This window comes from Thamnophis sirtalis, unplaced genomic scaffold, assembly GCF_051295495.1.
Source record: "Thamnophis sirtalis isolate CommonGarterSnake01/CBP01778 unplaced genomic scaffold, rThaSir2_p1.2 scaffold_3, whole genome shotgun sequence".
Taxonomy (NCBI): Eukaryota; Metazoa; Chordata; class Lepidosauria; order Squamata; family Natricidae; genus Thamnophis; species Thamnophis sirtalis.
In genome coordinates, this window is record NW_028261383.1 from 138,936,417 (window position 1) to 138,959,529 (window position 23,113).

The window sequence follows — 23,113 nt, forward strand, 5'->3', positions numbered from 1 at the left end:
AGTCACCTTAAGGCTCCTGTTTAATCCTCTCAATAGAATTTCAAATCAGTTGTTGCACTTTATTATGGGAATCTTAATCATGTCAGCTTGGAAGCAAGACTATTTACGTATATATACCATGAAGCTTACAATCCAATAAATGAAGTTTTCTCAGTTTTCCGGTTACTAGTTGAACTTTCACTAGATGGCAGCATTCATTACCTAGGGATTTAATATTGTGCTACAAGCAGTGGTTAATAATAAGAGTTACAGGAAATGATGCATTTGTACATCAAAATCTGTAAAAAAAATGACAATGTAGGGAAATTAACTGTAATGGGGTTCTTGCAAACTGGGAAAAAAGGTTTCGGTTTCAAATCATGGCAAATGAGCAGATGGGCATTTTAGTTGTATGTTTACAGTATCAATCTGTTCAGGAATTTTCAGAGAAAAATTCAAACAACTCATAGAGACGTCACCTCTGTGTACTCTATATACTTACTTTTAAATGAGTACAGCAGTTTTCCTACTTGAGTTCCAAGATTTTGTAATGTAATCTCACTGGTCATATGCTGCTGTTAGGAGCTTACCTTAATCTTTTGAACTCACTACTTTCTTTTACAAATAAGATAACCTATTGTCATTTTTTACTGTGGGCACACTGCCATAGATAAAAAATGAAATTCTATTGCCTGCTCTCAAAAGTGTACACATACATAACACACACATAAACATGCTATATACATAAATACTGGTACCGTATAAACCTACACCCATACATATACATGTTAGTTAAGTTTCTGAGACATGACAATGACAAGTGACTCACTGCAACACCACTGATAACTATACAAGCTATTTCAGCACTGGCAACAGATGTACAGATCAGAGGTGGGTTGGTCCCAGTTTGGCCCGGATCAGGCGAACCAGTAGTGGTGATGGTGGGAGGCTCTGCTAAAGATTTATCTCTGTTAAAGATTGCATTCTATTGTCACATCTCTCAATTTTACTAAATTGTACTTCTGTATCTCTATGAAAGAGGCCAAAAATATTGAACTGTCTTTGACATTTGCTCTGAGAAATTTGAATACATTGTGATACCTCCTGGATGAACTAATTAACAGTATTTATAAGATTCATGAATTCGATAATTTCAAACATCTGGAACTTTCATGTCATGGTATATGAGGCAATTTCCACTGTCCAAAAAATCCAGCTGCTTATCCATGTCAGGAATGTTCTGGAGCAAGTACACACAAATTACATGCTAAAAACTACGCTTTTCTTACCCTGATTTTTGGGGGCTACAGAATTTCAGCAAATGGCATTCAGAAGGATAATGCTCTGGTAGGCATATAGGGGATACATGGTATTTGGGATGGCCTTTGTAATTTTTATAGATGTTTTATATCTGAGTTTGTGTAATACATCCATTTTAACTCATTTTATCGGTTATCATTTTATTCTGTTGGTCTTCTCAAGCTAAGGCATAATTCTAGGATCTGATGCAAGCTTTTACCCCTGAGCCCGTTGTATCGGCGGGAGCATCCTTTAATTAATCAGACAGATGCATCATGCTCTGCCTTACGTATGTGCTTCAGGTTATGACTGAATGTGGAAAAGATCTGTGTATTCTTGATGAAAATCCACCCAGTATTTCCTCTCTCTCTGTTCCTTCTTGAACATTTTTGTTACCTGGTGTGATCTCCTTCACCTATTTCTATCAGCAGGAAGGGAAGAAGAATTTCTAATTGCTTCTTGATTGTTTACTGCTTTAAGTCCTGTCTTCCTTTAAGGCTTATTCTGAACTTGCAACTCCAGATGTGAACCAACAGGATATTCTGCTAGGCATAATATTTGGTATTTTGGTATTTTATTAATATTTATAGGCCGCCCTTTTCCCCGCGGGGACTCAGGGCGGCTTACATAAAATAGGGAGGGGGGTATAAACAATAAACATAAAACAATACATAAGAGTTAAAATAATACTCAACATTTATTCTTCATTCGGGTGGGGACAGATTGTGATCTTATCCCCAGGCCTGACGGGATAGCCAGATCTTGAGGGCTGTGCGGAAGGTCTGGACGGTGGTGAGGGTACGAATCTCCACGGGGAGATCGTTCCAAAGGGTCGGAGCTGCTACTGAAATAATATGCTCTTCAGTCTCTAGCACTGTCTCAAAGATACACATGCCATTTCAAAGGCTCAACTTCATCAGCCTCTGAACTGCTGGCTATTGCAACTGTGCCCAGTTTGCACTGAGTTAAGTGGCCTTTCTGCAGTGAGGGGCTGCATCTAATCTTGAGCAAGATGCTGAGGGCGGCTGTCTGGTCAATGGCAGTAGGATTTCAAAAAACCCAATCTTTGGACAAGCTATTGGATTTGCTTCCAGAAACAGCATATAGCCTTGAGGCTATGATTCCTGACTTATAAGACAGCACACGGCAGCACCTAACTGACCTTGACTTACCTCAGAAACAGTACAAATTGTTTTAGCCCTTGGAGGGAGAACACAAGGAAATCCCAGGCCAGTAAGCTAGACCAGGAAGTCAACATTCCAAAAGATAACACTAAACCCTTCTGGATTATTGTTGTCTAGAAAATCACATCAATGCATCCAAGAATCACGTCATCATAAGGAAGCCTACTTTGTCATTGTAGAATACATTGTGGAATACTATGTACCATTTCAGAGAAGATGGACGAAGGAAACAGAGCCAGGAGGCTCTGTTCAGCAGTGACATATTGCAAACGTCTAAACCTAACCCTAACCCTAACATCTGGTGTTGGTCATGCAGCTAGAATCATATGTAGCTGCCCTTTGCAAATTCTAATTCATTCTTCCTTTCTTCTTTTTCTTCATTTCTCTTTCTTTTTTTCCTTCCTTCCTTCCTTCCTTCCTTCCTTCCTTCCTTCGACTCAGTGTTGACTTGGTGACTGGCTAAACAAGTCCCTTGCCAGTTTTCTTGGTAAGATTTCAGAAGTGGAATATACATTGCCTGCTTCTGAGAGCAACTGGCCCAAAGTTATCCAGTTGACTTTGTGCTAAGGCAGCACTAGAACTCACATCTTCTATTTTCTAGATTGATGCCTTAACTACTACACCAAACTCACTCTCTGCATATGCTGTAGCTGTCCTATATTTCATGGAGCTTGTGCTGAGTTCTTACAAATGACAGATGACTTAGTTTTACTGCAAAGGAGGACTTGCATGATTGGCTACTTCATCGTGAAATATAAATTTTACTCATAGAAAAATGTATCAGTGAGAAAGCTAAGTTAGTAGCTTTTTCCTTCACAATTGAGTTTTCTGGTGAAGGATCTTCCTTCCTGAATTGCACAGGCCGATCTCTTTTGTTGGCCCTTATAGTATCACATCATCCTGCCAATAAAAGTGCATATAGTCAAGGCTATGGTTTTCCCAGTTGCAATGTATAGCTGTGAAGGTTGGACTATAAGAAAGGCTGATCACCAAAGAATTGAGGACTTTGAACTATGGTGCCGAAGAAGACTCTTGTGAGTCCCTTGGGCTGCAAGGCAATCAAAACTGTCAGTCCTAGAGGAGATCAACCCTGACTGCTCTTTAGAAGGCCAGATCCTGAAGATGAAACTTAAATACTTTGGCCACCTAATGAGAAGGAAGGAGTCACTAGAGAAGAGCCTAATGCTGGGAAAGATTGTAGGCAAAAGAAGAAAGGGATGACAGAGAATGAGGTAGCTGCATGGAATAATCGAAGCAGTAAACATGAGCTTAAACGGACTCCAGAGTTGCGAAGAGAACAGAAAGGTCTGGAGGAATGTTGTCCATGGGGTCATGAGTCAGACATGACTTCGCAACTAACAATAACAACAACAACAGTATGTGGAGAAACCAGAAGCATCACGACGAGACTGGTTGGAAAATAGTGGGCTCTGTGGAGCACCACGAAATCCAACCAGACAAACCTCTGTCAGGGGGTCTTCGGACCAGAACCACCTTGAAGGGACAGAGAAGTAGGAGAGGCGTCTCGGACGACCAAGAGGAACAGGCAATTTCCTCAGTAGGTCAGAGAAAAGCTCTGACAGCGGGGGTGGCAGCCATATTCAAATGACCTCTTTAAAGTTTTTGCAACAGTGTTTGGTTTTGATTGTCTATGGCTGTGGAAGAAAATTAATCCTCAACTTGGACTGGACTAATACTAAAATTGGATTTTAAAATCTGGAAAAAAGGGACTGCATGGACTTTAAGTTTTAATTAAATGTGATACAATCTAAAAAAATTAAAAATTGTTAAATTTGTTAACTGGCATTATGGAGCTCTGGATATATGATGAACTATTTGAGATGCTAAAAAGTGTGTGTGAAACTATAAATGGTAAGAAAAAGCTAGAAATGCAGATGGAGCACTCAGACCAGGGCACAAGGTAGCAAATAGAAGAGCAGGGGGTAAAAGAGGACTCAAATGAAGAACAAGATGAAAACATGAAAGAAACTGAAAATAAATGCTAGATGATTTCACTGGGATTTACAGTGGCACAAAAAATAAAAATAAACAAAAAGAAGCAATTAAACAGCAAAGAAGGGGAAAGCAAGAAAAGGTGAGGAAAAATCCTGCGGAAAATTGTTAGAACAATAAAATTACAAGTGAGAAAAAAGACTTGGAAGAAAAGAGATAAGAATTATAAAAATAATAAAAAGAAAAAGTTAGGAGAATGGGAGGAAAGAAGAAAATTAAAAAGAAGTTGAATCTTTCAGAGACCTAGAGAAAATGGTTAGAGGAGAAAGGGAAAGAAAGAATATATTAGTAGAATGAAGGAAATCGTATTAGTACTGTTAATGATATGTAATTAATTAACATACAAGGGAATCATAACAATATTATTAATTGTGGATAATTAATTAAGCTAAATGTTTTCTATGTAAAAACTGAATTGAATTTGAGGATATATGTTCCTTATAGTAAAATAGACTAACAGATGAAAGAGGAAGGATAATTTGGTTTAAGTTTGAAGGGCAATTGGTGATATTGTTTATGTATTAAGAAGAAAACAAATACAAGATAGAAAATATAGAAAGAAAATAATAGGGAGATATAAGGGGTGGATAACTAATTGAGCTAAATGCTTTCAATGTAAAAACTGAATTTGAGGATATATGCTGCGTATAGTAAAATAGAATAAAAGTTGAAAGAGGAAAGGATAATCTGGTTTAATTTTGAAGGGGCAATTGGTGATATTGTTTATGTATTAAGAAGAAAATAAGTTTAAGATGAAAATATGCAAAGAAAATAATAGGGTTGAAAGTGGAAAGAGAAATATGATGTAAAAGGGATTATGTACATGAGAGGATTAAATATGATACAATTTAATTTTTTTATAATTCATTAAATCAGTTAATTTGGTATTATGGATGCATAATGTATTATTTGAGATGTTAAAAATTGTGTGTGAAATTTTAAGTGGCAAAAAAAGTCAGAAATTTAGATGGAGCACTCAGACCAAGAAATAGGACAAAAGAGGGTAAAAAAGGGCTCAATTGAAGAACAAGAAGATAATATAGAAGAAGAAAAAATAGCTAGATGATTTTACTGGGGTAAAATAGACTACAGAAGAAATATGATATGATAATTGGGTTAACTTTGAAGGGGCAACTAGGGATATTATTTATGTATTAAGAAAATAAGTTTAAGATGGAAAATATGGAAGGAGAATAATAGGGCTGATCTCTCTCTCTCTCTCATATAGGTGAATTCCTACCGGTTTGGGCCATTTGGCTGAGTAAATAGTGGCTTGGTGGCCTGGGTTGCTGAAACCTGCAGAGACCCAGGCCTGCCATGCCCCTGAACCAGTTCCCTAAATGCTCACCCCACCCACCAGCCTCACCCAGTCACTCCTCACCTCCCAAGTGGCTTGCCTGCCTAAGCAGCCTTGCCTGCCTAAGCTGCGACATGGTACCTGCCCTGTACCCCAACTGAGCTGCCTCTTCCTGCCTACAGGTAAGTCTCACTAGCCCCCCCCTGCCCGGAGCTTCCTGCACCCCGCCCACCATCCCCACCAGGCTCGCAACCTTACCTTACCCCGCCCCTTCCAGGATCCCCATGAGCCCCATTTTGGCTCACAGGTAAGGTGACCAGATGTCCCAATTTTGGCGGGACAGTCACAATTTCTAACAATTTGTCCCATGTCCTGCAGCATTTTTAAAAAGTCCCGATTTTCTGGCTTCATGTTGAAAGACCAGTGGATTTGCTTAAGAAATCCTAACCAGGGCAAGACAAAAGACACTCTGTCTAACCTCTCTCTATGTCTCAGTACTTTCATTCAAGATATTAAAACGTTAAAGCAAGAAAACGGGACACCTCCCGCCCCTTTTTACCTCCTTTTATAAGAAAAGATGACCCAGTACCATAGAGCTCCAGGAAATACTTTGGCTAGAGAAGTAGCAACTGTTCCTTCCTGGATTTCCCAGAGGGGAGGGGCACGGAGGTTGGAGGTCGGCTCGTGTGGGGAAAATGGTGGCACGGTTTCTTTCCCTGGGACTAATTTCCCTGGGACTAATTTCACCATTTTAATTTGCTCAGTTCTTTGTATTAACATCTACATCATTCTGGATTGACTTGGAGTGCCTGCCCGCTGGTAAGTGAGCTGGGTTTTTTTCTTTTATTTTTTTTATGTATTTTAAAATAATATTTTATTTATTGTGCATAGGGTTTTTTAAAATAGTTTTATTCTGTGTGGATTCTTCTTTTAAATTGTCTTAGACTATTTAAAAAAAGATTCTATCCAAAATAAATTGAAGTGAAACCATTAAAAAAAATTCTATGCACAATACTCTGAAATACTTTCACCTTTAAAGCCCTACATGCTTAGGACCCGGATATCTACGAGACCGTCTTCTGCCACATACCTCCCAGCGTCCGATAGGATCACACAGGATGGGCCTTCTCCAGGTGCCGTCGACTAGACAATGTCGTCTGGTGGCTCCTCGGGGGAGGGCCTTCTCTGTAGCTGTGGAACGATCTATCCCCAGAGATCCGGACCCTCCCCACTCTCTCAGCCTTCCGAAAGTCTACTAACACCTGGCTATTCCGTCAGGCCTGGGGCTGTTGACCTCATGAATGAGGTCCAGCCCCACTAAGGTTGAGTGCATGATGTGTCTTTTAACTTGCTTCTTCTCTCTATTTTAATTTTTTTTTTAGTATTCTTTTTAGAGTTGTTTTTATGTAAGCCGCCCGGAGTCCTTCAGGATTGGGCAGTGTATAAATTCATTAAACTTTGAACTTTGAAATATATTGTGCATAGAATTTTAAAAATAGTTTTACTTCAATTTATTCTGTGTGGAATAGTTTGAAATATTTTACTTCAATTTATTCTGTGTGGATTCTTTTTTTTAAATTGTCTTAGACTATTTAAAAAAAGATTCTATCCAAAATACAAAATACCAGCTGCAGTTATTCACTTAAGAACTGTGGCAAGAAAGGTGCTATAGTGACCAAAGTTACAATGGCATTGAAAAAAGTGACTGATGACCATTTTTCACACTTAGCCACCATTTTCACACTTTGTGACCGTTGCAGCATCCTCATAGTCACGCGATCAAAATTTTGATGTTTGGCAACAGATTTGTATTTATGATGGTTTCAGTGTCCTGGGTCATGTAATCGCCGATTACCTCCCTCAGACCAATTAGATCGCACAGATTGGGCCTCCTCCGAATTCCATCCGCCAGTCAATGCCGACTGGTGACTACGCAGAGGAGAGCCTTTTCTGTAGCAGCTCTGACCCTGTGGAACGACCTCCCCGTCGAGATTCGCACCCTCACCACCGTACAGACCTTCCACACAGCCCTTAAGATCTGGCTATCCCGTCAGGCCTGGGGATAAGTTCCTAATTCGCCCCACCCGAGTGTTGAATGTTGAATGCAAGTTGTGTTTTTATTGTCTTATTTTATTCATCTATTGTTTTTGTTTTTGTATTTGCACCCCCCCCCCTTTTTTTTGATTGTAAGCCGCCCTGAGTCCCCTCAGGGAAAAGGGCGGCCTATAAATTCCAATAAAATACTAAATACTTATGTTACTAACTTATCAGCTGCAGTTATTCACTTAAGAACTGTGGCAATAAAGGTGGTATAGTGACCTGTTCTGACCCCCCTCTTTGCTCGCTCACAAACGACAGTCAGACAGAACTTCAAAGGAAATATCTTTATCAGTCCTGGCTCAATCTGGCTGTGAGCCCAAAAATAAACGTAGATAAAGTCTCTGGCAAAAAGTTACACAGCAAAAGCAAAAACAAAAAGCTCTTACAGCAAAGCAGGTTTACAGAAAGCAAATCATTTATCCAAGTGCCTCTTTGAATCAGGTTCAAAGTGCCTCTTTGAAACTGAACTCACGAACAAACGAACGATGAACCATGAATGACGAACGATGTTGACTTCTGCAACTAAGGCGTGGCACCATCCGTCTTTTATCTGCAAAAGACGACCCTAACAAGCAACAGCTGCTCATTATTCCTGCATCCCGACGCAACTCACAGCAAGCTTCTGTTGAGTCACAACAGTGACCAAAGTTACAATGGCATTGAAAAAAGTGACTGATGACCATTTTTCACACTTAGTGACCATTTTCACACTTAGCGACCATTGCAGCATCCTCATGGTCATGTGATCAAAATTTTGATGTTTGGCAACAGTTACAATTTATATTTGTAAATTGTAGTTATGTTGAAATAAAAAAAAATATTACAATACTATTTTTGCATTGTATGAAAATTTTTGTTGCTCCGAATAAAATTTTTAATCAAGCCCCCACCCACCCCCAGTCAAAGGTGTCCCTCTTTACCAATCTGAAAATCTGGTCACCTTACTCACAGGGGACTTCCGGCAGGCCTGTTAGGCCCAAAATAGGGCATGGGTTTGCCTAGCAAGCCTCCCTGCATCCCCCTGGGAGCAAAAATGGGAGAAAGAAAGAAATCCTAACCATTTGGGGATCCTTACGTGCATGGAGCTGAAGTCTACAAACTTGGCAACTTTAAGACTTGTGGACTTCAACTCCCAGAATTCAGCTCTCCTGGTGTGTGTGTTGTGTGTGTGTGTACGTACATCAAATAAGTGCTAATCTGAATAACTGATACAGTATTGTACAGACACTTCTACACTTCTATATCTGTTATAGTCTGCTGAAGTTTTCATACATTATTCTATCCCATTTGAAGCAATTGTAGATAAAGTCTTACATACAAAGCATAATTACTGTAACCTCCCTTTGATTTGCATAATTTTTACAACTTACAGGAACTACATGAGATTGTTTTTTATTTCTAATAACTATGAGTGCTTGCAATTATCTATAGTTGTTTTTCTACATGTTAATGGTCTATTTAAATAGAATAAAGAACCCTATGGCAACTGATCTAACTTGCACATTAGAATTATGAAATGGTTGATTAGTTTTAGCCAGGCATATCTTTTAGATGCACTCATTTTTGTTTGTATTTTTATGTATGTACTGAGCTAATTATAACTTATTTAAAGTGTGGTTAAACCACTACTTATACACTATAAAATCTAATGACTGCACATAGTTACAAGGCTGAATTTCCAACTACACAAAGATGAATATAGTGATAAAGAAGATTCGGGACCTAAGATGACTGTACCATTTGTTATTTAAAATAACCTTTAATGATTTTGTACATCACAGACTTATTAATAAATAACAGCAACAACACAACCCTCATTAATCTAGATTATGGGTGTTTACGTCAGATCAGGAATGCTTTCACATCTGGCAATTACATATCACAGTCAGGACTTGTGAAATATTTGCTATCACGTGAGGAAACTCAGTTACGTGGTTGATTATTTTTGACTTAAATCCTTGCAGGAATAGCAATTATGACTAGCTTAGGATATGAGAATTTTATTGTTTCTAAATCTCTTACTATGTAACACTTCTAGCAATAGATTTCCTAACAGGGGCTTATTGACTTATTATTAGATTTATATCCTGCTTTTTCTTCAATTTCCCTCCAGAAATATATGTGAAATTTGGGCTGAGGTGCAGCAATTGGCTCATCACAGTGAGTTTTCGTGATTGAGGGTGTGAATTTAATTTTGTGTCTGTCTCTCTGTCTAGAGGTAGTTTAAAGGTAAAGTTACCCTCGCACATAAGTGCTAGTCGCTCCTGACTCTAGGGGGCGGTGCTTACCTCCATTTCAAAGCCAAAGAGCCAGCATTGTCTGAAGATGTCTCCCTGGTCATGTGGCCGGCGTTATTAAACCCACAGAACCTGTTACCTTCCCACCAAAGTGGTTCCTATTTTTGTACTTGAATTTTTTATGTGCTTTCGAACTGCTAGGTTGACAGAAGCTGGGACAAGTAATAGGAGCTCACTCTGTTACCCGACATTAGGGATTCAAACCACCGAACTGCCGACCTTTCTGATCAACAAGCTCAGCTTCTTAGCCACTGAGCCACCACATCCCTTAAAGTCATATTTATGTGGTGTATATTGGAGGTGATGACCCTTTGAGAACTGTATACAACAGAAATTTTATTTTAATGTACGCCGATTAGTGTACATTCAAAGTGACAATGAAGTTATTTTAAGTCTAAGTCTCATGTTTTATTCAGCACAAAGCTCTTAGTGGAGTAAAGAAATGCACACCCACAATATCGTCCCAAGCGTGACGTGCGTCTGGAAGAGGCGATTGCTCCGTCTTGTACTCCGGCGTAGATCAGGCTCCAAGCGCAGAGCTCCAGTCAGAACGACCGGCTGCCACCTCAGCCCTTCCGGGCCCACCTGCCGCCCACTCTTGTCCCGGCTCCAGTCTGATGCAACCATAACAAAACCACGTGGCCACTGTCAGCTGTTTCCACCTCCTCGTCCAACCACCGCCGGCCCTGTTGGCGTCGTGGGCGGGGCTTGGGAGCTTCGCCTCCCGAGTGCGGTCAAAAGCTTGAATCCGGTTGGCGGCGGCGAGGCCGAGGTGGCGAGTTCGAACAGCCTCGCCCAATAGCGAACCGCGGGCAGGTCGAAAGGCCCCGCCTTTCCGACCGGCCGTGGTTAGGTGACTTGTTTCTTCTGTTGCCGATCCGGCGCCGGGAACGGTGACAAGCGAGTGGGAGGGAGGGAGGGAGGGAGGCCGGCGGGAGATCCTGAGCTCCGCGCTTGACCCGGGTGAAATCGAGGCCGAGGATTCAGGGCTGTCGCTGCTTATGGAGGCCGCCGGCGGGGAAGGCGAGCGGGAGGCCCTCACCTGCTTTTCCTATAACCAGGACTGCACGTACGTAAATAGGGATGGGACCCAGGGAGGGAGGAGGAGGGAGAGAAGAAGGAGGACTGGAATAAGGCAGGGGTGGGGGATCGGATAGGGATATATAATGGAAGGGAAGAAGTGGCACGCAACCTAGGCTGGAGAAAAGGGAGAAATGGTGGGATTAAGAAAAGTCACCCATTTGGTCCCTCGCCGGCTGTTTCTTTTTATTTATTTTATTTATTTAAGTTATTTAATTTGTTTATTTTATTTATTTAGTTTGTCACTCATGTACAAGATAACAGGAATAAGAATAAATATGAATAAGAACACAGGAAATGGGAACAAATAAATGGGGGCAGTAGGACAGGGATGCGCTTATGCCCGCCTCCTTACAGACCTCTTAGGAATGGGGTGAGGTCCATGGTAGAGAGTCTAAGGTTAAAGTTATGGGGGTTTGGGGATGTAACAACAGAGTCAGATAGTGTATTCCAGGCATTGACCACTCTGTTGCTGTTTTAGACCTGCTTATAAAGATCCGGAGATTGTTCGATAGGCTATTCGTTTAGTTTTCAATCTGTCCTTTCTGTCAGTTATTGGAACAAAAACAGCCTGTTGCAAATAACAGCTTATCCAAGAGGATAGCTTTTGGAGCAGTGGCTGGTGGGGGTACTTCAATTCAGAAGGTGTTTGTGGATTCTCCCTTGTGTGGCTGCGTTTCCCTTTCTCACCCACTTTAAAAAAAACAAAAGTGGTATTGGGGAGATCTGAATGAACCTCGAGATTGTTCCAGTTTTCGGGGTTCTATTTATGATCGCCTCCCACCAGCTTGTGAATACATTGGTACTTTAAAAAAATTCGAAGCCAGAAGCTGTATATTTCTCTTTCCATACTTTTTGTACTAATGGTGTTCCTGGGTGCTGTTTTCTTTTCTTCTCTTTTGTATCATCCCATGGTCCAAGTGTCAAAGAAAGTCTTGTTTATAACTGGAAAGTAAAAGAAAGGAAGGAAAGAAGGATGGAACAGAAAAGAAATACTGCATCTGTGTTTTGTGCTCTGTATCTGTGTTGTTATGTCTACACAGGTGAAACATTTGTTTAAAAAGGCTAGCTGGAAAGATGCCTGGGGGGGGGGGGAGGAACTGTGTCTTCCTGAATGAAGGAGCTTTAAAATAGAAGAAAACAGACATTTTCTTAGTATAAAATCTTTAGTGTCTCTGTTGCTATTGGTCAGGTAACCTTGTAGAGCAGTGGTTCTCAACCTATGGAAGAGAAGGGGATGACACGATGTTATCATTGGGGTGTGTGAAGGCTTGAAGAAATGTTATGATTTAAATCTTGAATTAAATCTGGGAGGGGGGTGGTGGCCACAAAAGAGATTTAAAGAGGATCGGTAATGGAAGAAAAGGTTGAGAACTATTGTTGTAGTAGAGTGCTATCATGGAATATCCTGCCTTTCCCCCCTGTAGTTGCATAATATTGCCTACAGAATAGTGTGATAGGTATGTAAGTAGTCATATCCTTTTTACTTGTTGCATACTTATTTTGAAACAAGTTGTGGGAAGCTGTAATTGATCCACCCAGCTTAAAAATTTTGTGTACTATAATAAACCAAAAATATATGTTAACAGTTTTGAGAAATTTGATATAGATCACTTTTTGGGTGCTAATATTAGAACTGGCATAATTTTAAATTGATATGATTTCATATATTTGTGCAAACAAAGATTTGGCATAGTGTTTTATTTTATTTTTTGCTGAGTTTTATATGGTTATTCACTTGCCATGTGACTCCAAAAAGCTTTTCCCCCAGTTGTACCCATAATCGGTTAAATTAAAACCAGCCTTAAATTGTCATGGTGACAGAAAGTAAATTTATTCTAATATAAATGCGCTGAAACTTGCAGGATATGGAGCAATTCATAGTAGTTCTGCGAATGTAGGCATTACTTTTAAAAATGTGGAGAAAGATGTACCCACATTTGGCTTTAAGAGGGTACTATTAAGTAATAGTGGTAGAAATGAAGCATCTAAACCACTGAAAGAAAAGTCAACAGGAAATATCTTGTTATTTTGGGAAAGTACAAGAAAAGAAGGGAATATATAACTAACAAAAAGTTGACATGTTGATAATATTTGATATTTTTGATATGTGCAAAGCTTCAGTTTGTTCGATTTGTGTATTACAAATTATTTTAAGAGGCATAGCACCTTCTGGGTTAGCTTGCTAGAATGGTCGGGATACAGATAGACCTCGATTAACAATCATTCATTTAGTGCCCATTCAAATTTACAACAGCACTGAAAAAAGTGACTTATTGCCATTTTTCACACTTACGACTTTGCAGCATCACTGTGGTCACGTGATCAAAATTAGGAAGCTTGGCAACTGGTTCATATTTATGATGGTTACAGAGCTCTGGGGTCATGTGATCACCTTTTGTGATCTTCTGACAAAGTCAATGGAGAAGCTGGATCTACTTAACAACTGTGTTAGTAACCTAGCAATTGCAGTGATTTACTTAAGAACTGTGGCCAGGATGGTCTTAAAATGGGGCAAAACTAACTTAACAACAGAAATTTTGGTCCCTGTTGGGGTCGTAAGTCAAGGACTACCCATTTTTTCGTATTTTTAGAATTGGATAAAAGAAATTTTACCTCCTTAACATCTTCATTCTCTCAGATATCAATGTTAGAGTTTCTTTTTGTAGCAATTTTGATTTCTGTTCAATAAAACGTTACTCAAAACAATATGAAATTTGAATCAGAAATTGGAATATATATTTATTAGTTTATATACAAGCGAGAAAAAGAACAAGAAAGAAAAAGAAATTGCCTTGCTGGATCAAATTAAAGGTCTACTGTGTTCCTTTTCTAGCTTGTGGTCCCTAAAGAGTCAGAAGTAGTAAAGTGGAGATCAACCAGTTATTTAATGTTTCTTCCTAGTTGCCTGTGACTCTGGAGGTTCTTCACAAGCAATCGTGGGTGATTTTTGAAACTGCATAAGACTGAGACATACTGATAGCCAGTACAGTTAACTTGTATGAGAAAAAAAACCATTTCCTTAGCTTGATTTAACAGAATAAGAGAGTTGGAAGGGGCCTTGGAGGTCTCAGGAAACTGTATACCATTTGAGACAAGTGGTTGTTCAATCTCTTAAAAACTTCCCGTGATGGAGCACCCACAACTTCTGAAGACAAGCCATTCCACTGGTTAATTGTTCTCACTGTCAGGAAATGTCTCTTTATTTTTAAGTTGGTTCTCTCCTTGATTAATTTCCACCCATTTTTTCTTGTTCTCCATTCAGTGCTTTAGAAAATAAGTTGTCCCCTTCTTCTTTGTGGCAGCCCCTCAAATATTGGAATACTGATATCAGGTTGAGAGTTGCTAAGCTTGAATCTAGTACTGTATCTTGGCATGAAAGCTATGTGTTCTTTACTTGATCTGGAGCTTAGTTCCTATACCTAGAGTTTAACAAAGCATAGCTCCGTGATGGCGAACCTGCAGCACGTGTGGCAGAGGTGTCAAGGACAGCCCTCTCTCTGGGCATTTGCTCTGCCGCCGCGTGCTCTTATGGTTTCCAGCGCACCAGCCAGCTGGTTTTCTTAGGCACCAGAAAAAGGCCTGAAAACAGCACGAAAAATGGCCAAAACCCAGGCCATTTTTCAAGCTGTTTTCAGGCCATTTTGGGGGGTATTTGGGGGGTCATAAACGGCCCAAAAACATCCAAAATGGGCCAAAATACAGGCATGCACAGGCCAGCCAACTGGTCTTTGGGTTTCCAGTGCTCCGGCGCATGCGCAAGCTCACATACACATGCATTCCCATTTGGGCGCTCGGTACCAAAAAGATTTGCCATCATAGCTAATGGCATAGCTAATAAAATACTATTCAGGTGATCTAGGTAGTCCACAACTTATGACCACAACTTATGACCACAACTGAGCCCAAAATTTGTTAAGCGAGAAATTTGTTAAGTGAGTTTTGCCTCATTTTATGATTTTTCTCACCACATTTGTTAAGTTAAATTAGTTCTTAAATTAGTTTTTAAATTAACACGGTTACACGGTTAAGTGAATCTGGTTTCCCTGTTGACGTTGCCTGTCAGAAGGTCACACAAGGGGATCACTTCACCCCAGGACACTGCAACTGTCATAAATGTGAGTCAGTTGTCAAAAACCTGTATGTAAATCATGTGACCACGGGGATGCAACCATTGTCGCAAGTGTGAAAATGGTCATGTCACTTTTTCCAGTGCCTTTGTGACTTCAAACGTTACTAAATGAACTGTTGTAAATGAAGGAGTATTTGTACCTTAGTCTTGGCTTCTAAAGAAAGTCAGCTTGTGCCACAATGCTTCCTGGGTCCTCTTCCAGGTGTTGGGAGTTTTCCTTCCGCCATCTTTGAAAGAATGATGGTGATCTTCCCTGGATTTTCAGCCTATGTCAGTTGGGTAGGGCAAAGACGCAAGTTAGTAACCATGTTACTAACCTTTAACAGCTGCAGTGATTCGTTTAACAACGACGGCAAGAAATGTCATAAAATGGAGCAAAACTCACTTAACAAGTCTCTTGTTTAGCCACAGAAATTGTGGGCTCCGTAGAAGTGGTAAGTTGAGGATAACCTATATTCGTGCAAGCTGTCTATTTAGAGTAAAAATTGTGTATTCAGGAATATTTCGCAGTGCATCCTGACTCTCCCGCTTTAGAATGATGCTGGAAGTTAGTTTGAAGGAAGCCAACACATAACTTTTTTCCCCAGTCATAGTCAGTTTATTTCTCACTGGAAAGTTTTACACATTCCCAAACATGGCAACTATATTCTTGTAAAGACTGCCTTTGGTACCTGTCAGTTCAGACACAATTCCATTTTTAAAAAAGAAACATTTTAAATACAATTAATTAGAAGGGTTATCAACAAATAACTTTCAAAGGACATGTTGGTTTTGATGGATAAAAGTGGCTCTGGAATTGGTAATGAATTCAGATCCAAAGCAGTAGCTCATTTTTATCTGAAACTAAAATATATTTAAGAAGAGGCTATTTAATATGAATTTTCTAGAATTTTGCTCTCTCCTTTCCAATACCCACCCACCCCCGCTTTTAATTGGATTGTGAACTGATAAGAAACATGAACTCTGGTTGAGCTCATCTATTTTAGACATGAAGTGTGAGTTACTCAGTTAGTTTTGAAGCTGCTGCTGTTGCTTATATATTTCTTAGTAATAGTACAGTCACTGTTGTCATTGGGAGCCTTCCTTTTTAGGCCCTCTTGGAGCTGTATCTAGTGGAATGTATTTGTCAGTCTTAGGCCATTGCAGTGTTTAATTTTCTCTTGCATCACATTTCCTGCTTTACAGGTTTGTGACTGTTGTTTTATATCCGGTTCAAATCTGGGAGCCTGGCAATTTGCAAATTGTTCTAAACAATAAGATTCAGATCCCAGTAGTAAAATTTGACATAGGTTTCAGGTTGCTGGTGTGTTAAATTCAACATCACTTTCCTGTCAGTTCATTCTGGAGAAATAAAATGCATTTGCATTTCTTAAATGGGTAAGGGACATATTGCTCACTGGAAGCAAGGTGTCTTTAAGGTATCATTTTTGGTATCTGTAAGGCTTTGACTCAGCCTTTCATCCTTTTGAGGTCAGTAAAATGAGGACCCGGATTGTTGTGGGCAATATGCTGATTTTCCAGAGGAAGGGAGGGAGTGGTCACGTGTGGGTATTCTCAAAGCCTGATTGGTCCAAAGACTGAGAGCAAACTCTTAAATACTGGTGCTTTCCAATCCTAGCCCAGTTTTCTCTAATTGGTCCAAGAACTGTTTGAGAATATTCCATGGTAGGATTTCTATTTATTCCAATTTGGTCTCATTTGGTTTAATTGGGCATTTTAAAAAGGTTTTCTAAATTTCTAAATTCTGCAGCTGCGGCCCCAAGGGACAGTTTCTGCCTCGGGCGGTTGGGGAGGGCCCTGTGGGGCATATGCCTCGCCCCCTATGGGTCCAGAGCCTCAGACCTATCCCCGGGATTGCGGGGGTGCCAGCTCTTAATCCAGCTTTATTGGTTTCTCCGGCTGGGAGAGGCGGCAGCGGCGCCACGAGGCGTACACGAGGCCCTGCTTGATTCGGGCGGCTGCCGCGTTTCCCTTTACTTTTGACCGCTGCAAAAGTTCCTGTGGGGGGAGTGCATGCCTGGCTGCCGCGTGGCCTCCCCCAACCTTGGCCATATCGGCGCGGGCTCCTGGACGACTGGCAGAGCCGCTGGAGCCCAAATCAGCCTCCGCTTTTGCAAGAAAATTCTGGCAGCCATTTTGGTTTAGCCGCCACGTGCACAAGGATCGCGCTCCGACCTGCGGCCATTGGGGCTGGTGCGGGGGCTCTGCCTTGGCCTAGTGAGCGACTGGGACTGCAGCCCCAGGTCCCGGTGGGGCCTACAGCGGCTTGGAATCCTCCTTCCCTTTCCATTGGAAGCGTGAGTAGGGGAATGGAGGAGCACTCGGAGATCCCCCAGGGCAGGTGGCAGGCCTAGTGGGGGGTGAGGAAGGCCTGGTGCAGGAGGTGGAGTTGGGTGTTCCCCCTCTGATATCTTCCTCTGCCCACCGCCCATCTCTATCCTCCACGAGGGAGGAGGCCAGAAGGCACTACTTCCAGGGACAGGTCCTGGTCTCCCCTCAGGCCCCTTTTGGCCCACTCCTCTCCTAGGGGATTTAGTCCTTCTTCGTCCTTGGCCTCCCCAGACAGGTTTCACTCCTATTCCGGGAGGAGGGGGTCCCCCTCTCCCTCCCATTCAGGGGATCCTTTGGAAGGTACTTCTAGGGGATCCTACCCCTCGCGCAGGTTGGCTCCCCAGGGGCCTAGTTCTGCCTATGGTGATATAGAGGATTTGGATCAGCTCCCTGAAGGTCTTAAAAGGCTTATTTCTGCTGCCATTTCGCGGGGCATTGCCCAGTGAGATAGAAGCTCCTTCTCTTCCAGGCATGGAGACCTGGGCCACGCCCAGTGTCGGGCTACATCCCCTTCCATGGTTAGCGAGGCTTCGGTCATGGGGGAGGAGAATCTCCCGGACATGGGTTTCTCGGAGGATAAGGGTGCGGCCCCATTGGATGAGCCCGCTTTTTCGGGCCTCTTTGCCCCAGCCATGTTCAAAATTCTCTTGGGCAAGGCATGGAAAACCACCAAGGTGGGAACTGGCGACCCTTTGGTGCCTCCACCTAAGGATCCTGACATGGCCATGTTTTCTGCCATGGCCACAAACAAGGAGGAGATTCCGGCTCCTCCCTTATTTATGGAGGTCCTGACCAACCAGTGGGCTCATCCCTCCAATTTCTCGAATCCTGGGAGCAATGACCACCGGCACTATAACGTGGAGCAGACCTTTGCCCAGGCTGTTCAATTGCCAGCCATCGACACTCCAGTGGCATCCCTGGTCTCCTCCTTTCCAGTGGTATCCGGCGATGCGGCGGATAAGTTGAAGCCGGAGGATAAGCGCGCTGAGCTTACCTTAAGAAAGAACTTCAATGCCACTGCATGGGCTATCAAGTCCACGGCCTCGGCCTCCTATTTTAACCGGGCCATGGTCATGTGGCTTAAGCAGCTCCAGGAGCGCATTCCCATCCAGGACAAGCGGCTTCACCAGGATCTCATCAAGACATGATGGTGGCTCCTTATTGGCCCAGGAGGCCTTGGTTCGCAGACCTGGTCCAGCTGTCGGTGGCTCATCCTTGGAGGATTCCTCGGGAGGAGGTGGTCTTGCAGAAGGGGGTCCTGCTTCACCCGGAGCCCCAGTGGCTCCATCTTACTGCCTGGCTCTTGTTTCTTTGTAATATAGCTTTGTAAAATCACATATAGATTTTACATTGTAGGGAAATTTAACTTCAACAGATGAAAAATCTAGGCTAAAATATCTTAGTTTTTTTAGTTCACGTTAGGGCAGAAAAGGGAATAACTTGAATGCGGGGAAAAGGGGAGAGAAAGTATTAATGTTATTTAATCTTTTATTTATGCTTTGTTTTAAGAGAACGTAGTATTAGGAATTCCAATTCAAAACCATCTACTGGATCTGTCCCTGTGTTCACTATTCCCAATCAAGTTATTCTGCCTTCTTTACCTATTTTGCACCTTATAATATGATTCTTTGCTATATGTTGATCCAGCAAGTAACCCCTTTGTTTAAAACTGGATTTTATAGCTATGGTCTTTATATGTCAGCTTTCTGTTGAATAACTTCTGTTATGCTTTGGTTGTTAGTGTAGGATATTGTGGTGAATCAAGATAGGAAAACTGAATTTGTCTAACCCACACAGTATAAGTACAGTGTATTTAATTTTTTTAAATCACAACAGCAGCTTCATAGTTGTATAACAAAACCCAAAATACAGTAGCCTTTTGCAGAAAAACAAGTTCTGTGACAGCATAAACTTTCTTGTTCATAAACTGCAAATAAATAAAAATAACTGTTATATTCAAATTATCATGTGGTGGGTTTTTTATTATTTACAGAAGTGTGTGTGTCTGTGTGTGTGTGTGTGTGTGTATGTATGTATATATATATATGTATATATGTGTATGTATGTGTGTGTGTATGTACGTACATACATACATACATACATACATACATACATACATACATACATACATACATACATACATATATATATATATATATATATATATATATATATATATATATATATCGCTCTGTGTGTGTGTATGTGTGTGTATTCCAGCATAACTCTGGAATGCCTTGAGCAATTTCAATTTCAACCAAACTTGGTACACAGATGACTTACTCTCTGGAAAAAAATACTGTAGTGGTAAGAGACCCCTTACACCCCTCGGGATGTGTGTTCTGTTAAGATACAGCCTGTGCCTTAAAATGGCTTCTACTGTACTGCTGTAAAATGGCTTCTATTGTACAGTGCAGTGGAGTTACCATGGTAACGGCTTCACAGTACTCCACAAGGGGGCTCCCTCTGGTAAGGGGGAAAATTCAATATTAGAAATTACGTTTGGCCGGACATTACCCCCCTATAAATAAATACCGGGGCAACACCGAATTATCAGCTAGTAGTATATAAGATTAAGGCCGTAGTCTAATGCTGTGGTAAAAACTCAGACCACTATATCAATTAACTGTGTATGAATCAAGCTTGCCTTTTCTGAAAGAAAAGTGAGATTTCAATTATAGAAATGTTTTCTTCTATCAGAAGTTTGCTCAGTCCTAGCTCAGTCCTTTTTCGGATAGCTGTGCTAATGAAGTGGTTCACTACTCTCAGTTCTAGCTATAGGCATACAGCTTGAGATGTTTCTGCAGGATTGAAGCAAAGTGGAATGAAACTGCTTTGGGTTTTAAAATCCTTTCATTTCCCAGGAATATCCCAGAATTGGAAATCTTCCTATTTTTGAAAAGTTTGTTGAGAAAGACAATATGACAGAAGAAAAAGTGGCCGTGTATCTTCCCCAAATAGTTTAAGATGTCAGGATTTTAGTTGGCAGAAATCTGCCACTTTGTACCCCAATTAGATTGCCACATTATTTTTCGTCTTCAAATTTAATCAAAGTTTAAGGATTATTTGGCCATAGCTTGGACAACTTTCTTTGTGGCCAAGGGCATTTAAAAACATATTTCTTTGTGATTAAAGGATCCATAGCAAAATCATTCTTAATCTAGAACCATGATGGCAATCCTATGGCACGTGTGCCACAGGTGGCACACGGAGCCATTTGTCAGGGCATGCAAGGCATTGCCCTGTCAGCTGGCCAACGCGCATGCTTCAGCCTTCTTATGAGGCCATTTTTCACCCTGCGGAAAAATCAGCCCTACGGGCAAACCAGAACTTCAGGAATGGACTTCCGGTTTGCTCGTAGGACCAGTTTTAGCCCTCCGGAGCCTTCAGAGACCTTCAGCAAAAAACGGCCCTACGAGCAAACCAGAAGTCAGTTTCGCGCTCCGGAGGCTTCAGGAAAGCTCCTGAAGCCTCCGGGGGGGGAGGGGCGGGGGGGGGAGAAGAGGCTGTTTTCGCCCTCCCCAGGCTCCTATAAAGCCTCCGAAGCCTGGGGAGGGTAAAAAAAGCTTACCAAAAACGGGGGGGAGCGCTGTTCGTGCACATAGCATTATGGATGTGGCACGCCCGGCACAACCCCCCCTGCACTCCCCGAGTGCACACGAACCAAAAAAGGTTTGCAATCAAATACTTAGCAAATGGAGAATCTGTATGTAGCAACTTTGCTGTAAATAACATATTTGCATTTTAAATGGTGCTGTTAATGGGGATTATTCATATGAATTTTCAAATTGGGTGGCAACAAAATTAATTATGGCTGACTATTTGACATTCTCCCAGGATCTGTTAACTTTCTGTGAATATTCAGCTGGATAACTATTCAGATAGCGCTTAATTCTGAAAGCTGGATCTCCATCCAGCATCTATTCATTAGTCCTTCCTTTAGTCTTACGGTATATTTGATGTCATATGAGATCCTCTTGCATAAGATGATCAACCAAGGTAAATATATCTCCTGAATGCGAAACAATTTGTAGAGATTAGTTCTTTGTAAAGTAGTCTTTCTTTGATTTCTGAGTCATATTTTACCAGCAATTAGTAAATAAAGTAAATATGCAAACACTCCATATTTTGAATTAGCTTTTCAAATTCATTCAAATCTATGTGTGTTCTGTGTTGTTTTTGCAGTTCCTTTGAAGCTATTCTGCTTATTTGAAGCTATCCAAACAGATCAGTTCTTTCAATGACATGGATTAAGTATTTGTGTGATCCTTGAGGATGTAAGAATCTAACCTAAAGATTTTAATCTTTCTGTACATGCTAGGAATAGAGAATAAGAAAAAATAGAATAGATAAACTTTCTACAGCATCTTGCATTTGGAAGTAGCTCTTTAGAGAAAGTATTATAATTCCTATTAACATCAAACAAGAGAATTGCTGTTAAATGTTGTTATGGAAGCTTGATGGCAGTTGGTAATGGCACCATTTACCAACTGACTGGCTGCCTTTTGGAGATTAGTTGCATCAGCTCTGATTATTGAATTGTCCTGCACTTAATATCAGATCTCAGGGATTTCTTTTCTATTCGGCACAAAATCTGTATCCCATTCAGTTCAGGTGAGAGTAGACAATAATACCTATATCTGTCTCAGATTCAGATATAGCCTGATTAAGCAACTAGAATAGAATAGAATTCTTTATTGACCAAGTGTGATTGGACACACAAGGAATTTGTCTTTGATGCATATGCTCTCAGTGTATGTAAAAGGACAAGATAGATTCATCAAGAATCATAAGGTACAGCACTTAATGATAGTCATAGGGTACAAATAAGCAATCAGGTAACAATCAATATAAATATAAATAGTAAGGATACAAGCCACAAAGTTGCAGTCCTACAGTGGGAGGAAATGGGTGATAGGAACAGTGAGAAGACTAATAGTAATAGTAATGCAGCCTTAGTGAATATTTTGACAGTGGTAAGGGAATTATTTGTTTAGCTGAGTGATGGAGTTTGGGGGAAAAAACTTGTTGTTTTTTTGGTTTTGAGGGTAGGAGTTGAAACAATTTATGTCTAGGATGCGAAGGGTCTGTAAATATTTTCACTGCCCTCTTTTTGAATCGTGCAGTATACAGGTCCTCAGGAAGGCAGGTAGGCAGTAATTGTTTTTTCTGCAGTTTTGCATTCTGCAGTAATTGTATTTTTCTGCAGAAATAGCCCACTAAATCAGTTGGAGGAGGGATGGCCCCATGAGCAGCCAATTAAAAACGTTATTGATAATATATTTTTTATTTTTAATGCCATTGTACTGTTTTGATCTGTGATCATACATAATAATAAACACCAAGACTGAAATATTAATGACAAAATGGCCTCACTTGGAAAGAATTACATTTTCAGCCT

The 23,113-nt window shown here is 41.0% G+C and overlaps 1 protein-coding gene across 1 annotated transcript in view; it reads left to right on the forward strand.

Moving 5' to 3' along the window:
* Positions 1-11,107: 11,107 nt before the first annotated feature.
* WIPI1 (WD repeat domain, phosphoinositide interacting 1) overlaps positions 11,108-23,113 on the forward strand; it is a 53,557-nt gene continuing 41,551 nt past the window's right edge. Inside the window, exon 1 of the mRNA XM_087710210.1 lies at positions 11,108-11,238. Within this exon, the coding sequence (XP_087566336.1) occupies positions 11,171-11,238 (68 nt within the window). The 5' untranslated portion in view covers positions 11,108-11,170. The remainder of the gene's footprint in view (positions 11,239-23,113) is intronic.